Source organism: Ictidomys tridecemlineatus, chromosome 13, assembly GCF_052094955.1.
Source record: "Ictidomys tridecemlineatus isolate mIctTri1 chromosome 13, mIctTri1.hap1, whole genome shotgun sequence".
Lineage (NCBI taxonomy): Eukaryota > Metazoa > Chordata > Mammalia > Rodentia > Sciuridae > Ictidomys > Ictidomys tridecemlineatus.
The window spans coordinates 36,915,835-36,933,599 of NC_135489.1; the positions used below are offsets into that span (position 1 = coordinate 36,915,835).

Below are 17,765 nucleotides of genomic sequence, written 5' to 3' on the forward strand. Positions count from 1 at the left end.
TTGTTAGTGAGTTTTTCCAAGTATCTCCCCTGGGACAATGATTAATGTTTTTATAATACATGCAGGGAAAAAAATAATGCACAGTGTCACATCCACAACTGTCTAAAATGTGCAAATCCTGTGACAGTTTATGAAACAAACTTACTTCTGTACTCATCCAGCTCTTTCCTGCCTCTGGAACTATCTATCTATCTATCTATCTATTTATTTATTTATTTTTTGCTCTCTTGTAAACTGGATTAGCCTCTACCATCACCATGATACATGCACATGTATCTCACCTTCTTCACACCCCACCTCTTATTAGAGGCCTTTCCTATTGCCCTTTGTCCCCCTTGATGTGTAGGTGACCTTCTCAGAAGAGCTTTGTGTATTCATTATGCTTTATGTGAAATTCACATGGACCAGACACTACTTTCTACCTGACGCTGTAATTCTTCTGTGACAGCCTCAGGTAAGATCAAGTTTCATAGAGAGTCTTTGGACTTATGATGCCAAGGACAGTGCCTTACCCAAAATAGGTATTTCATAACATTTTAAAGAAAACAATATAAATAATACACCTTACCTCCTCATTGATAGGCCAGACAGTTGTATCATTTGATTACCATGCTGACATTTAGTTATATGCTTTGACACAGCTAATTTATCCCACTACCTTCTCTGTATTTCCTCCTTTAATTAAATCTCATTCTAAGAAGGATTTGAGAGCTATCAAGCAGAAGTGTTAGAACCACCCTTCTATAGAATTAATTTTGTAGAAAACAGTTTTTATTTTCTTGCCTTGAATAAAAGCTGTTTTATTATTTTAAACTCGGTGTCCTCCACTCTTTTAGTGGTACGTGTATTTATTCATATCAGTGCATATGTCTTTGGCGTGAATGTTCTAACTTTGCAATTTGTACATATTTAAGATTACATCGCTAAATAGCATATGATCTTGCAAATGAAAATGGGAGATTGCAGTTTTAATTATTGTAACATTGAGGCCTTGCAAGTGTAGAACTTTTGTAGTCAGAATTGAGGTTTTTGCCCAGAAGATAACTGAAGATAATACTGAGACCAGGACTGGATAATTAAATAAAAAAGATATATTTTAGAGGATAAGTAAAATAGAAAAAGAATGGACATGTCATCACAAGTTTTTGAAGAAAGAAAATTAGAAAAATGAAGAATGAACTTCTAGGTAGCAAGTACACATGGACCAAAAGGCCTTAAGCTAGAAATGATTCAGGGAGTGAGAATGTGCCTAGGATCCAGACTAGAAAGTGCTAGAGAGAATCAAATCAGATCAGATTACCTGGTTTGTATTGTAGCATAGAGGAAGTTATAGTGTAAGATGTATGGTGCGATCTCACAATATATTAGAAGGGCCCCCCACCCCCCGTTTTGGGGGATTGGTGAGGGTTGAACCCAGGAGTGCTTAACCACTAAACTGTTTTTATTTTTTGAGACAGGTTTTCGCTAAATTGCTTAGGACCTCACTAAATTGCCAAGGCTGGCTTTGAATTTGTAATCCTTCTACCTCAGTTTTGGGAGCTGCTGGGATTACAGGAACACACCACCATGCTGGGCTTCATTTTTTACAATAACAGATCCTATAACTAGGAGAAGGCATAGAACAGAAGCCAGGAAGCATAAAAGGGAGTTACAACTAAAATCCTTATTTTGCAAATAGATGTTTGAAAATTTTTTTAACTTTCTATGTTTTTATATTAAGGCACTACTCTTTCGGAGCAGGGTTTTTCCCATCTATATTTTGAGTTTAGAGTTAGTTTTATGTTAAGATATGAAAAGGAAATTTTCTAAGGGTGCATCAAAGGACTTAGTGGTAAAAGACTATAGTGCATTTGAGGAAAAATGGTAAAAAGATTTTTGGACTCTGTGATATCTGACCTGGATTTTAGGACTGAACTTCCAAGTACTAATCTTAAAATGAAGATGAGATATATATATGTATTTTTTTTCCTGTTCCTTTTGCCCAAGGCTCTTGGCCTAAAGGCCATAATGAAGAACTACTGAAAATGACTGTATAAGAAAGTAGGTCAGGGGCTTTGAGAGATTCACACGCACAAACACACACACACACGTGTTATAGGAGACGGTTACAGTTAATTCTTTATATAAAACTAACAACCCACTGAATCTGGTGCGTTTAAAACTATCGTCATATAAAACACTGGTTGGGACGTTCAAAACAACTTAAACCGTATTTCTAAGGTGTCTCCTGATTGAGGAAGTGGGCAGTAGGAATGGAGAAAGAATAAAACGAAGAGTCTGCCACTCAGTGTTACTGGACTTTCTTAGACAAGAGCTTTAGTCAAGTGAACTTGGCAAGGTTTCCACCACCCTAGATCTGTCCCATTAAAAGTGACCACAGAACATCCAACTGCCCTCCCGATGTCACTAGATTCCACACCGCCCTGTCATCACATTCCACATTCTCCTCTGTTGCTAGGTACCCTGGGCTCTCTTATTTTCCAAAGCTCCAGGTGCTGTTTTCCCTTGGGACTCAAATACAGAGTCTTTGGTTCAAATGCTATGGTACCCAGGCTGAATCCTTGCGAGAAGAACCTTCACCAGGGCCTGTGAACCTGAAGGCCATCCCCACAGCCTACACACGACACTACGTAGCGGGTGGTTCCCACACGCCAGCAGCCACTCAGGATGGAGCAGACCATGTTGGGTAAGGAAGCAGATTACCCCTTTCAGGCAGTGAACTGATGTGCATTGGTTCCCATAAACAGGAGTCTGAAGTCTGTGATTTTAATTTCTAAATAAGTACCTTTAAAGAAGAGAGAACAAGAATCTTCAATGTGATTACATGAAGCTCAACAATATTAAATTGCTTATTTATCCTCAGCTTACTATTCGCTCTCTGTTCTTGTCTGAATTTTTTAAATTAAAGACATCAAAAACTTTGTTTTAAATTTTGATTTATGGAACAGTACCATGAGGCATTATTTTTTTTTAACCACTTAAATTACAAAATTGGTGAACGTGTATTTGATACAAATGAATATAAATCAGTCATTTGTTCTTTACAAAACATACTCATTTATTCAGGAAAGAAATATGTAAAGCTCTTGAATTTGGTTACCTTGGTAACATCTGGAGTGAACTACTCCATCTAAAAATATTTCTCTTTTATTGTTTATATTTTATACTGAAGCTATAATTAAATGACATTTATTAAAGTCTCTCATGATAAATGATGTTTATCTTACCTAAAAATAAGTAAATGATATAGTTTTATGAGATATATGTGGTGATTTTAGATTAAAGAAATAGATAAGGCATGTTTAATTTTTAACTATAAAATAAATTGAATTTTTATGTTAATGTGTATTTAATTTTTAATTATTTAGGGTTATTTATTCATTATTGCTAAGGCTTTTTTATGTTAAGTGTTTAGTACCGTTTTTAAAAGGATTCTAGTACACAAATGCTAAATAATTTTTCCTTCATAAATTAAATATAAGTAATTGAACTATATTTGAATATGTCCATTATGATTTTTTTTGGACTTTCTTAAAAAGAAAAAAAACTTTAAAAATCAGAATTAACCTATTATACATTAGCATAAGGACTTCAATTCAAATAAAGAGACATGAGCAATTTTCTAAATTATACAAATCCTCCCCCTAATTCTGTACATCAAAGCTCTGGACATTTTATCATTAAAAGCTTATTTTTTTTATTTCCCAAATTAATAGTATAAAAACTTCTGTGTCATTACTTATGGGTAGTTTCCTATATTATCTTGCATATATTCTGTATGTATGAATTCTTTTATTGGGCAGGAGGATGGGGATTGAGCCTAGGGGTATTTTACCACTGAGCTATGTCCCCAGTCCTTTTTATTTTTTATTTTGAGACTGAGTCTTGCTAAATTGCTTAGAGCCTCCTTACATAGCTGAGATTTGCCTCTAATTTTCCTCCAGAGTTGCTGGAGTGAAAGGAGAGGGCCATCGCATCTGGCCATAAACTTTTTTGAATTGGTATATAAAAAGAATAATTGAGTAGAATGTGATATCGGAATATGTTTGTACTCTTTTTTAGAAAATAGTTTTAAAATTCATTTTTAAATACTGTTCTGAAAATTAAATTTCAACATAATGCCCTGTGTTTTAATTCCTTATTAAAGCCCTGAACCTTCATCCTGGGCCCTGGCCTCTCCTGTGTCCATTCTTACCTGTTTTGTTTGTAACTCTCTGTGGTTGTCCCTTCTTCTATATTGGCACTACTTTAGTTTGAGCTTTCAAAGATGCCAACTTATATGACATCTAAAATATCATTTTCTTCCACGTCACTTCTCACAATAAAATTAAAATTGCTTCTGTTTGTTCTCAGAATCAACTCCAAGCCCTTTGATATACAAAACACTTCCTGGGGTGCTCTCATCCTGTTAGATTTATCTCCCCTCATTTTTCTCCTTGGTGCTCTTGCTTTCATCCTTCTTCTCACCTGCCCTGTGTGTCTTTCCATCTGAGACTTTGCAAAGCTGACACTTCTATAGGGAATGCTCTCCCCAGACTTCAGCAGCTCATGGCTCACTCATCCTGTGGAATTTGACTGACATCACCTTCTGTAGAAAGCCTGCTGTCTTATTCCTTGTACTGGATTATAGCCTTTTTGCTCTGCATTTGAATTGCATGTTTAATTCTCTATTTTTTTAAAATTATCTGTAAACTCATTGAGGCAGAGTCTGTAGAGGCCAAATTTTTGAACCCACAGGATAGGCCCTTAAGAAATGTTTGTGGAAAACATGGATGAACAGGAGATATAGTACTCCTTTAGAATTTAAATATTTCCATGAATATAATTTATTTTAAGGTACAAAGTATTTTATTCCACCCACAAATATAATGAATACTTGATAATATTCAGGAATCAGACAAGAAAATCAAAAGTAGTGAATATTATGCCTCTTGTTTGCTTACATTCATATAGTTTCCTTAATAGCCTTTAAAGAAAACAATTGAACACCTCTGTCCATCATAATTCCTTATAATTAGTAGCAAATTCTCCTCATATAGGTAAAGACGAATTAATTAAGAAAACAGAATATTGTTTTGTGTAAACTTGGTCTATGTGTTTTGTTTTCAGAAATTTGGATCATATTGGCTACACTATCTAAAGTTTTCTAGCCAGTACTTTTGATTCACATTTTCTTTATCTAAAATTGGACTATTGAGTGACTGCATAATATTCGAACCATTCCAACATTTATTAATCCAGTATTCTATTTTTGTTGCTTTATGTCACCTCCAAATTTTTGCTACTCAAATTAACACTGATGTGAAAGTGTATTTTTTTTAACTTATTCAGAGACGTACATAATGATTAGGCTTCTTAGGTTTAAAAATCTCAGAAGTGTAATGACCATAGCAAAGTTTATGAGCACTTCTAGTGTTTTAGATGCATATTAAAACTCATAAAGGTTGTACCAATGTTCATCTCCATTAACCAGTGATAGGTAATGCTTTTCATTAGAGACTTCTTGGTAAATCTGGATATTCTCACTGGGGAAATAAAATCTATTTGCAAAGTAATTGAGAATTTATTTTATTCTTTGTTTAAATTTACTTTGGGATGACATTTGGTATTTAACTGTTTATTTTATCTTCTTCATATTATTTTATGTCTTGTGCTTTGATGTGCCTGTTAGATTAAAAATAACAATAGCTGCATTGCAAGGTTACTGTTTAGGTTAAATTACATATTATATATAAAATTAGTTGGCACAATGTCACACACAATAGGAACTCAGCAAATGCAAGTTGAAGTCGAAAAGGAGAGCATATTAATTAAAATAAAAATATAAATTTTTCTTTCCAACAGATGATTCTGCTGCAGAGAGCTTTAATGGCAATGAGACTCTGGGGCACAGTTCAATTGCTTCAGGGGGAACACACAGCAGGGAGATGGGAGACTCCAACAGTGATGGCAAGACTGGGGTGGAACAGGATGAACAGCCACTGAATCTGAGTGACAGTCCCCTCTCTGCACAGCTGACTTCGGAATACAGAATAGATGATCACAGCAGTAATGGGAAAAGCAAATATAAGAATCTTCTAATTTCTGACCTCAAGATGGAACGAGAGGCGAGAGAAAATGGAAGCAAGGTAAGGTCATGTTACAATTTCCAGAGAATTTTTAAGTTGGTCATGAAGGTCACAAAGAAGCATCTGTATGTGCTGGAGATAACGATTGTGGCCAATAAAATATTTAAAGCAAATCCCCAAAATATGTTACCAAGAATCTTATAATCATGCATATTGTGTGTCCATAAAATATGATTTCAGTAAAAACGATGAGTAAATTGGACCATGTCTCAAAACTCTTGGTATTTTTTGACAGAATTGCCTGATTTCATGTATCTCATTTATATAATCTACTTATGGATCTGTCTCTGGGAATTTATAGAGCTCAGGTGTGAAAGTTTCAGTCTCAGTACACAATTTTCAACTATAAAAAGATCACTATCTTGTTTCTCTAGATTGGATAGGTGTGTGTAGCAATAACATTTCAATTAAATCCTCCAGTTTGCTTTAGAGACCTGGGGACTGTAGTCAGTAATTTACTTTCTGGTACCAGAGAACTATTTAGTGTCAGTTTCCTGGATGAAATCTGTGGATTAAATACCCACTTAAAGAAGTGATTCATCATAAATTATATTACACAAAAGTCAGAAACATGTTTCAGACATATTATCTAAATTTTCTAGATTCTTTGCATTAGACTTCGTGACAACCACCCACCAATTCTCAAATGCTTCACTTTTAAAAATTAAGCTTAAATGTATACAATTTCGAAATTGCTGAGGCTGGTGAATTTTCTGTGTAACTTTTGAAGATGTACTTTAGGGACACAGGAGGATTTTTATGCAATGTACATTTTTATGTCCTTCTCTTGCCTCTACCTGTAAGATGGAGTTGTAGACTGGTTTCTGACATGCATTCCTAAAAATGAAACATCTTAATCTGGATTAATTTCTGAACTTGCTGAGGCACTATGCTTCCTAAATTGGCTCTATTTAAATCGTCTCCTTGCCTGAGGGTGTGTCGTTTCATCTTCTTTTAAGCAAGTCACTAGACATCACCAGACACTTAAGCTCTTCTGCCTGCGGGAGGCTGCTACAACTTTTGCTGTGGTAAATTGCACAAATGTCCTCAGTGGTTTGAAGCCGGATCACACAAGCACAAATGATTTTATATTTGCTAACATGATCTGAATCACTGCATACATTTTACAGAACAAAATCATCCTAAACGTTTTCCCGCCCACCACATTACCCTATCTTTACAAGGATTAAAGAATCATGAAACATCCTTCTTATGCCATGTGCTTGTTCAATTTTTTTTTCCCTAAAATTATCCAGTGGTTTGATCTTCTCTTCTTTCTCCCCTTGTTCAATGTTATCTGGGGAACTATGCTCATTAAAGCATGTTCCTGCACACATTAACCAGAATGGAATTACCTTTTGGCTCTATTAAAATAGAGTTATGAAACACAGATTGCTGGGGCTATTATCTGAGGGTAAAATAAGCAAAGGACTAGCACAGAAGGAGATACTCTTTTGAGGTAGCATCAGTTACCAATTATTAACCAAACAGCCAACAGAGAAGAAGCAGTGAGCCTAAGAAGAATCAGAAGGGTGTACAGTATATAAAAGCCAACAAAGTTCACCTTTCAAGGAGATGTTGGTCAATCTAGTTAACAATGCTGAGAAATAAAATAAGATGAGGGTATAAAATAATGGAACTTATACTCATTTAACTCTGGATATCTGTATAAAAACATCATTAGACCTTACAGTTATACAATTAATAAAATAAACCTGGCATACTCAAAGCAGTGGTATAGGTAGCAGAGACAGCTCACAGAAATATCAGTCTTTATTTATAAGACACTTAACTATATACAGTTTTGGGGAAGAGGATACATATGCATAGAAAAGCTTTTTACTGCAAGTATAGGCAAATATTCTTTCCTAGGTTAAAACATAAGAGTTCAAGTAAAAAAAAATATTATTTCTATTGATGTAATAGTCAAAATGTGCTTCGAGAGGAAATGAGTCTTGAACTTGAAGGGAATGTGAGATTACCATTATTTTTCAGCCATCTCTTGCTAGATAATGTGAAGATCCTTTAATGCAGACAGGAAAGAATCCTGGTCTTAGGCTAGAGAGCCATTGGCCATTTCAATCTGTGTATGACTTCATATCATGGCATGTGGGGAAGAACCTTCCATTACAACATGAGATAAACTATTTGCCACCAATTAATTCATTTGCCAAATATTTATTGAGGAGTTATACTTGTAAGATACTACTGTAGGAAGCAAAAATATGCAAATGAGTGAAGAAGGGTCCTTGCCCTTCAACAGCTCCTGGTATAGCAAAAAAGGGAGCTGAATTTATGCTTAAAGTCTAATATATAAATATTTATATACCAGGGATTAAACTCAGGGGTACTCAACCACTGAGCCACATCCCCAGCCCTATTTTGTATTTTGTTTAGAGACAGGGTCTCATTAAGTTGCTTAGCACCTACCTTTGCTGAAGCCGGCTTTGAACTTGAGATCCTCCTGCCTCAGCCTCCCAAGCTGCTGGGATTATGGGTGTGTTGCCATCATGCCCGGTTGATTATGGTCTGATTCTTTAAGTGATACAATGTCATATGGACAGGGTGAAATGAGAGAATGAAAGTGGGGAACCCAAGGGACCATACTGATTCTTTTTTTGTTTTGTAGAACAGATTTTTTTCTCTTTGAAAAGTTTAATAAAGTTGACAAATTTCTAGTAAGACAAGGAAAAAGTATGAAACAAGACACAAATTATATTCTTTTCTCAGAAATATAAAAATAAACATTAATACTAATGCTGTTCCTTCTATTATATTAAACATAGTGTATAAATAGCCTTGTGCCAATACTTTGTTATTGTTGTTCTTTTTCTTAAGGATGACTGGGGGGAGAGAGTGGTACCAGAGATGAATATAGAAGGGCAAGTGGGAATTGCTTGGATAAAGATTATTAATGGTGGAGGGTTAAGTGTGTTTTGAGGCATTCATCTATGAGAACACCTGCTTGGCTAGGAGATTTGCAAGAAGCTTAGAATGGCCACAGGAGAAGAGGATGTGCAATATGACTAAGTACAAAGAGGCTGCATCATTAAAGGATTTAGGCCCCTTTAAGACTTTGGATTATGATCAATAGGTAGAGTTAAGTATGATCATCTTGTAGTCATCTTGGAATCTGAGAAAAATTATTCTGGCAATAATTGTGGTAGTGAATTAATAAGAAAGGAACTCAGGGAAGGGGAAATAAATTTGGTTAGAGAGCTACTCTTAGCAATCCAAGAGAAAAATAATAACATTTAAAGTCAAATAAATGGAAATGGGAATGAAAAGCAGATATAAAAACAAATGGAACATGTTCCTTTTATACTTCTGATGTTTTATTTGAAGCACCATTATTTATAAGTCCATAGATTATATATAGCGAAACTCCTAGTGATGGCCATTCACATTAGAATATAATATGAATAACCTCTACCTGGCCATATCCAATTAGGGTTTACATTCTAAGAGCACAGAAATAATGTTTACCTTGCTTAATGCAGTATGCTTAGTATTTGGCTTACCATCTGGAATATAATAGTTTGTCAATATTTTGAAGAAATTCATAAAAGTTTATTGGATGTGGGAAGTAAGACAGAGAACATTCTAGAGTGACTCCAAGATTTTTCACTTGGTTGCCTGAGTGGATGGTGATTGCATTTGTCAAGATTCAGAGTGAGAAACATTTGGATAAGGAGTTTCAATAGATAAGGTTTACAGTGCCTTTTGCAATATCCATTGGACATCCTAGTAGGTATTGGAGATACTTATGTCAGCTGTGAAGAATGATGTGAGTTGGTGAGAGAGACATTTATAAGATTTCAGAGCAGAAGGTGTGCTGCCCAGGATATACATGCTTGATATAATCACCCATTAGGAAAAGGTGGCTAGAAAGGAGTTTGTAGAACAATTATGCAAGCAGAAAAAAGAAGGCAGCCAGATAAAGAAATGTTTTAGAAGCCAAATTGTGGCATATTTCATATATGTGTAAGTGATTAAATTAAGTCAGTCTTAGGTGAAGAAGTGACAGAGATTTAAGCCTGGATCATAGTTAGGAGAATGTATGCTAAGAGCCGAATTCAAACCAGGTGGCAGGAGAAACATTTGAAGAATTAGTGGGAATTTTGACTGAGATGGAAAAGCCTAGTCATTTTAACTAGAAAGGAAACAGTATGGAATTTGTTCTGGTATTTCTTCTTGTAATCTGAATCTGAATATAAATGGCTTGAGGGCTCCTGGTTTGGGATCAACACTTATTTTATCCCATTGCTATCAGATGAAATGCATTCTAAAGTTCTGTGATCAGTACTATCTCTTGTGGTTCCTTAGGAATGCTCCATCACTTCTGTTTGACCTTTTGAAGTGACACTACTACCATTTTTTTTCTTCCTTGGAGGGATATAAAAGCTTAATTATATAGAATCTTTGAGAAGCTTAGATTCCTGTGAGTTTAATATTGACCTATTTCTCAGTTTTGTTATGAATAATATCAAACAAAAGTGATTATGAGGCATTTAAAAAATAGAGCGATGAATAGAAATGCTTATAAAGAATAGCTGAGTTGGACTATGCCATTTACTGATTGCTTATTATTATGCAAATTCACTCACTAGACTAGCAGGGAATCACTTTAACCAATCTAAAAACTAAATATATGCCATTGAAAGAGTTTAGGTGGTATTTATTTTCTTTGCTGATAGCCACATTTTTAAGGGGCAACTTAATAACATTAGAATTCAGAAGTGAGAGCAGAAATGATGATGAGTTTAGAAAATAAGACCCACGAGAAAGCGTTAAGGGACTAGCTGTAGAGAAAAAGAGAAGACAATAAATTGAAAATCTAGAGCCTACTGTCTCTTCTAAAATTATTAATAGATGAGAACGGAAACAAATCCATAATTTGAACAAGAGAGAAATACATGACTTAAAAACACTAAATTGTAGAATATTCTTTTTAATTTTTTGTTTTTCTTTTAGTACTCGTTAAACAGTGGCTTCTTATTTAATATGGTGAAATATTCTTAAGCAATCTCATGAAAGGATAATGTTTCAAATAATAACTTGTGGGAAGGTGATTACCATTGTAGGCTAATGTGCAACAGTGGTTACTGCATATTTGGATTTGGGCTCAGTTCCCAAGACACCTCAGTCTTCACTTTATTTAATAGTATTATTTTTGCCCACGTGGCCCATATTATATTTTTTTCAATTAATTTTCCCATTAAATTTTTACCAAAATGAATGTTACCATTCAAATTAAATTTTCCAGAATATTAATCCTAATTACCACAAATAATTATTATGTGATTTTCTTTAGATATGATGGATAGAAGTAATATATTTTTCAAAATATCTCTTTTAATGGTTTGGGTATAATGAGATCTTTTAAATACTATGAGTAATGGATTGACTTACAAAATAATATTATCTTGGTCTTTGTGGGTATTTCAGCACATAATTGCTTCAATTTGACGATTTTCAATATCTGGCTCTCTTGGTGTTATGCAGTTATTCCTTACCAGATCTTGTGTAAGGTAGAAATAACCATATTGATCTTAATTCTAGAGAGAAACAACTGCAGTAAATATACACAATCTGTACTAGGCACTGTCATGAGTGTTGAAGGACAAAGGAAAAAAAAACAGTCTTTGTCATTAAGAACTCACCCTTTGTCGAGAAAGACAGATGCTAACTTAATGTCATAAGAAGAGCAGGTATAATTATCAGATGTATCTAAACAAAAGGAAATAAAATCTGGTGGCTTGTGATTCAACTGGCATAATTTATACAATTAGTTATGTGCTAAGGCCTGGCATTGAACCCAAGCCTCTTGACTCTGCAGTCTGTACATTTCCTATACCCATACTGACTGATGCTGTGTGAGTCCAGACATCTCTGTGGGTCACATTGTGCCTGTGATGGGAAAGCCATTCAGAGAGATAGAGCATATTTGTTAGTCAGCTTTGCATCTCAGCAACAAAATACCTGACATAATAATCTTAAATGGAGGAGCAGTTTATTTTTGCTCACTGCTAGGTCCATGGATGGTTGGCCCTATTGTTTGGGGGCCTGTGGCAAAGCGGTATATTATGGCAGGAGAGTGTACCAGAGGAGATGTTCACCTCATGGTGAACTGGAGTGGAAGATACAGACAGGAAGGGGCCAGGGTCCCAATATCTTCTTCAAGGGCATGCCCCAATGACCTAACATCCTTCTATTAGGCACCACCACTTTCCAAAGCACCACAGGTGGACAACCAGACATGTAAAACATGGGCCTTTGGAGGACTTAAGATCCAGGATGTAGCAGCATCTAGTATGATTCACAGACAGTTTCTTGATAAATGACAATACTTGCAGCAACATTTCTTATATAAATATTTGTTTTTCTTTTTAATATGTGAATTATTTTACAAAAATAAAAATAATATATGAAAGGCCTCTTTTGGAAAACTAAGCAAGTCTGTCAAATATCTATTCATTGTTTTAGTTTTTCAATGTAAACAAATGTATAATTGAGAAAGAATGGGTCTTTCAAAAGCCCTAGAATAAATTTCAAAATTACAATTTATTAATTGCCAATTTGAAAGTAATCTTCATACTTTATGTATAAATATATATTATACATATATTACTTATAGGTGTATTTGGACTTATGCACATAAACACAGAATTATTTTATTATATACTTAATTATGTGGACTTCTTTTCTGCTCATTAATGGGTACATTTTTCCTTCTGTGCTTAGTATATTTTTAAATAAAAACATACACAAGAAGGATAGAATATGGTATGATTCATTACTTTGGTAGTGTCTGTCATATTTGCAATCTAAGTTGAAATGTGTATAATTTTGTAAAAAAAAAAAAAGACCTTAGGGACTGTAAAATCAACCACATTATAGAATAATATAATTTTTAAAACCAACAGCCACTCATTTTACACAGATTAAAAAACTTAGCCCCACCCAAGTGGCTCCTAGCACCCACATCATTTTCCTTTTGAATCATCCTGTTGCTAGGCTTACCATTACATATGATTATTTTCCCTACTGTTCCTTCAGGAAGCGGGAGGGCAGAGCTATCTTATAAGTGGTTACTATGCATACTGCAGTCCAATGTTTATTTCACATTGTTATCTCAGAAGAATGAAAGAGCAAGGGTCTTCTATAATTTATATCCTGAAAAGTCCAAGGTGATATTTAATTCTGCGCATGCAGCAAAATATGAATTTTCACTTCCTTTTTAAACATGCAAGAGTTCATTTGGGTCAGTACAAAGTCTCAACTGACCCTCCAGCCATTGATGCTATGCATTCATAAGTAATTTGGTCACAGCTATAAGTTTCTCTTTTTTTTATCAAAATACAAAACAAAGAAAACGGACCAATTGTTAGCCTTTTATTTATTAATGGTTCAAAAATAATTAGTTTTATTTTGTATGTCTTTGTATTTAACGTATTATATTTGTTTTCAGGCTTTTAATTTTGTTTTGTTTTAGGTGTGTATGCCTGTCCATTTTACATTTGTGTTCAATATTAGAAATAAGGACAAACGGCTAAAAATATCCTAGTTTGTAGGTGAATTTAGAATGGAGAGGAGCTCTAGGAAAAAGAACTCTAGTTTAAAAACTCCAAAGTAATTAATGCATTTCTCAAAATATTTAGTATTACCAGGATTTCTTGAAATGCTCAGTATTGACCCAAATTTGAGAAAAAAAAATAAAAGAAAAAATGTTAAAACAGAGTCATAGAGTTTTACATTCCAGTTGTTTCAATTTAATGGTTTCTGTTGTTTCTATTAATATTAAATGTTAGATGAATTCTAAAGTAGGCACCTGAAAACCTCATGATTACTTTCCATTTTTGTAGTTTTGAAATGGAGATCTTGAAGTTAGCAGGGATAAAGAGAATGACTCAGATGACAGAGTTAAAAATTAAGAATAAAGAATTAATTCATTCACTTATTCCAAGGATTAAAAACAAAAGATTAATAAGTGTTAAGTTTTTACTATGTGTCAGGCACTACTCTAAGAACTAATTTATTTAATTGGTACAACTATCCAATGGAATTAGGATGCATTATTATTCCATTTTTTTCCATAGGAGAAATCTGAGACTTAAATGAGTTACAAATATGGTTATATCAAGGATTTTTAGAATTGGATTTAAGCTCTAAGTAACTTGGCTCACATCTAAACTGCACCATGATGTAAGTTAAGAGATTTTGGTATAGTCTGAAAATGAGCAGCAGCAAATTTTACTAAGACCTCCATCTATTAGTTTATGGCTCAGTTATTCCCTACTCAGAAATTCACACCTAACAACTCTGTGACCTGGGGAAATGCTGTATGTTTTGACCCTAGATACTTCACCAATAAAATGTGTATCATAATTGTTAACTTGCAGGCAACTGTAGAGATCAAATAAAGATTATGTGTATTTTTCATACAAGTGCACAATAAATGGAGCTGCATAGTAATCGTTATTGATTTCAGAATTTGGGGCTTAGCTGAATTTTGCAAGAATGTCTTCACTCATGCATATTTATTGGAGAAGCTTAATACTTATATTCAGTAGTCTACAAATTACTGAGACTGGCAACTTGGGGAAGCATATTAACTTCTTTAAGCTAGTGAATACTACTTTCTTTTTCTTTTTTGCCTCTTCTTCCTTCCTTATTTCCTTTTAGTTACTTATTGTATAGGAATCCAGAATCTACAATATACATTTCCAGAGACATTTTTTGCATTCATTCTAAAACCTATTTCTGTGAATAGTATGCACTTAAGAAATAGATTCTGAGATATCTTGAAAGCTCTGCTTATAACAATTCTGTTGGAATCTATTCAATTAAAACATCCCTATCCCTATACCATCTATCATGATCACTCCAGCTTGAAAAAGTTTTTATTTTCTAAACTTCTCGAGGAAAAAAATCAATGAAGAATGAGGAAAAGGTGACAGTATGGTGGTTGCAGAGCCTGACACTACAGTGACTTACATGCATGAGGCTTGCTCCCTGTCAAATGTTTGTTGGACACAGTGCAGTGACATGAGAATATTCTGAATTGATTTTTATCCCATCCACTTTCTCATACCAGAATTTTCTTCGTAGTGCCACTGGCTTTACCAAACTCCCCACTATGTAAAGGACATTGAACTTCACTTAGAATATGAGTCTGATATATTCTGGATTATAAGTGATAAATCTCTTTCAACCAGAAATTCCAGAGATTCCTCCCTGAATATTTCACCATAAACTGTGATTCAAATGGAATGTATTTCCAGCCTGGTAACTGAGGAAGATAGTATCATAGCAGGCTGGAGATATTTGGGGGTTTGTAACATTCTGAAATTCTCAAATCACAATATGCAAACTTTGTATAAAGAAAATTAAACATTGAAAATTGATCTCATTTGGTGTTTAAGATGAAATTTTAAATACCACATTATCAAAATTATCTGAGATATGTATTTCTATACTTTCATTAACTAAGATATTTCCTAGTTTTAAACTTCTTTATTATTCATAGTTATCCAGGGTAAGAAAGCCAATAAGATACAGACATGTAGAATGGGATATATTATATGAGATTGGCTCATACAATTATGGAAGCTAAGAAGTCCCATGATCTGCCATTTGTAAAATAGAGGCCGAGGAAAATTAGTAGTATAGTTCCAAATGAAATCCAAAGGTCTGAGAATTAGGGGAACTAACAGTGTAAGTTCCTTTCTGAATCAGAAGACTCAAAAATAAGGAATGTCTATGTCTAAAGACACGGGAAGATGGATAGTCCAGCCTAAGAAAATAGAGTAGGCTCACCCTTCTCCCTCTACTTTGTTTTACCAGAACCTCAACAGATGGGATGATGCCCACCCACACTGGGTATTCTTTACCCAGTACTAATCTCAGTTTACCAAATCCTGATCTCTTTTAAAAACACCCTTACAAACACACGTAGGAATAATGTTTTACTGAGCTATCCTGGCATTCTTTATCTAAGTTGCTACATGAAATTAACCATCACCAGTTCACCCCTTGTCAGCTGGCACCCACATACCTTTTTTAAAAACTCTGCTTAATCTCCAAATGAAGAAAATAATAGGGCCATAATTCTGCCTAACAAGATACATTTTGTCCAACAGAAAACAAATTAATTCCTTTCCAAGAAAAAGAGTTAACATTCTTGAATATGTTTCTTCTTCTGATATCCAGTAACTTAAATACTTTTCTTGTAAAATTAATAATAAATATTGATCTAAAGTCTATATATCTTTTGTTACATGATATGGCAATAGGAGAGAAAAGAAACAGATATTTGCTTAGTACATGTAGATATACACACAAACATATTCGTAACAAAGTGGAAATACTCATGACTATTATAGTCCTTTTTATGTAAATAATCTCATGTTCATTACTGGTGTATATAATTACCTTCTATTAGATATTCTGTATTCTCTTTGCCTTCAGCAATTTCCTTCAGTTGGTCAAGGATCTTTATCTGGTGAGGGATTCACACCTTAATTCTTGAAGGTTCATTAATAATATTTTCTGGTTTGGGTTCTTGTAGTTTTGCATTGACATTTATCACAGGACATTGTAAAACTAAGCTATGACATAGGAGAACTTCCTACATTCCAGACAAGTTCTCTCACCTCCATTGTGGAGGAATAATTCTACTTCCTCTTGGTATCATCTAGCCAGCACACTCAGAGGCAAAAGAAGTTCAAAGTATCCAAACAGCCATCTTAACTAAAAGTTCAATGAAATTGTTTCCTGGTAGGATTATTCTTCCCTCTGGAATTAAGACCTGTAATCTATCAGGGCATAAAGTCATGGGAATAAGAAGCAACATTTTTGCTAGTAAGTCACTAGTGGCAATAGTGATGCTACTTCCATTTCCACCCGTTGATTCTTAGACCCATGGATACTGGCTATCAAAACAGTCAGTATCATATATTTGATGCTGATTCAGAGAACATACAACCTTCTAAAGAACCTTTCTCTGGCTCTGCAAGGTATTGCTATGTACCTACCACTTTGACCAGATCTTCAAAAGGCAATTATACCGTTCTATCATGCCAGCTATTTCAAGATGTTGGGAACTAAAGGGGAATAAAGCAGGGCCAAAGAATTTCATGAGCATGCACCTATTGCCATTCTTTTCCTTATTTATTTTTTTCTTTGAAATGAGTTCCTCCATCAGAAGCAATGCCGTATAGAATACCCCAAAGGTGGAGAAGACATAAGGCATTCTATAAAAGTCCATGGATGGTAGTATTGACAGAAATATTATTGTATGCAAAGAAAACAAATCTGTATCTAACAAAAGTGTCTTTTTCATAAAGGACCAAATGTTGCCTGATGGAGGCAATCAGTGTAATTAACCACCCTACCACCTGATTGAAATAATGCCAGGTTGATCTCTGAGTCTGGTAGATTGGGTACTTAGAGTAGTAGACTATGCCTGCCTGGATGGTGATGATGTTCTTTACCCATTATGCTAGTTCAAATGGTGGTAATCTATTACAGAAACACTTTTACACACATATAGACAGAGTTTTAGCATGTATTTGGGCATTCCTTAGCCCATTCAAGTTGACATATAGAATTAATCCATCCAAGATACCTCTAGAA

The 17,765-nt window shown here is 34.4% G+C and overlaps 1 protein-coding gene across 7 annotated transcripts in view; it reads left to right on the plus strand.

Annotated features, from left to right (window-relative positions):
* Window positions 1-17,765, plus strand: part of Nol4 (nucleolar protein 4) — a 308,705-nt gene that overhangs the window by 170,072 nt on the left and 120,868 nt on the right. For all 7 annotated transcript variants that reach the window (XM_040273954.2, XM_005325593.4, XM_005325595.4 and 4 more), the window contains one exon: window positions 5,845-6,128. In XM_040273954.2, coding sequence (XP_040129888.1) covers window positions 5,845-6,128 — 284 coding nt within the window. The remainder of the gene's footprint in view (window positions 1-5,844; window positions 6,129-17,765) is intronic.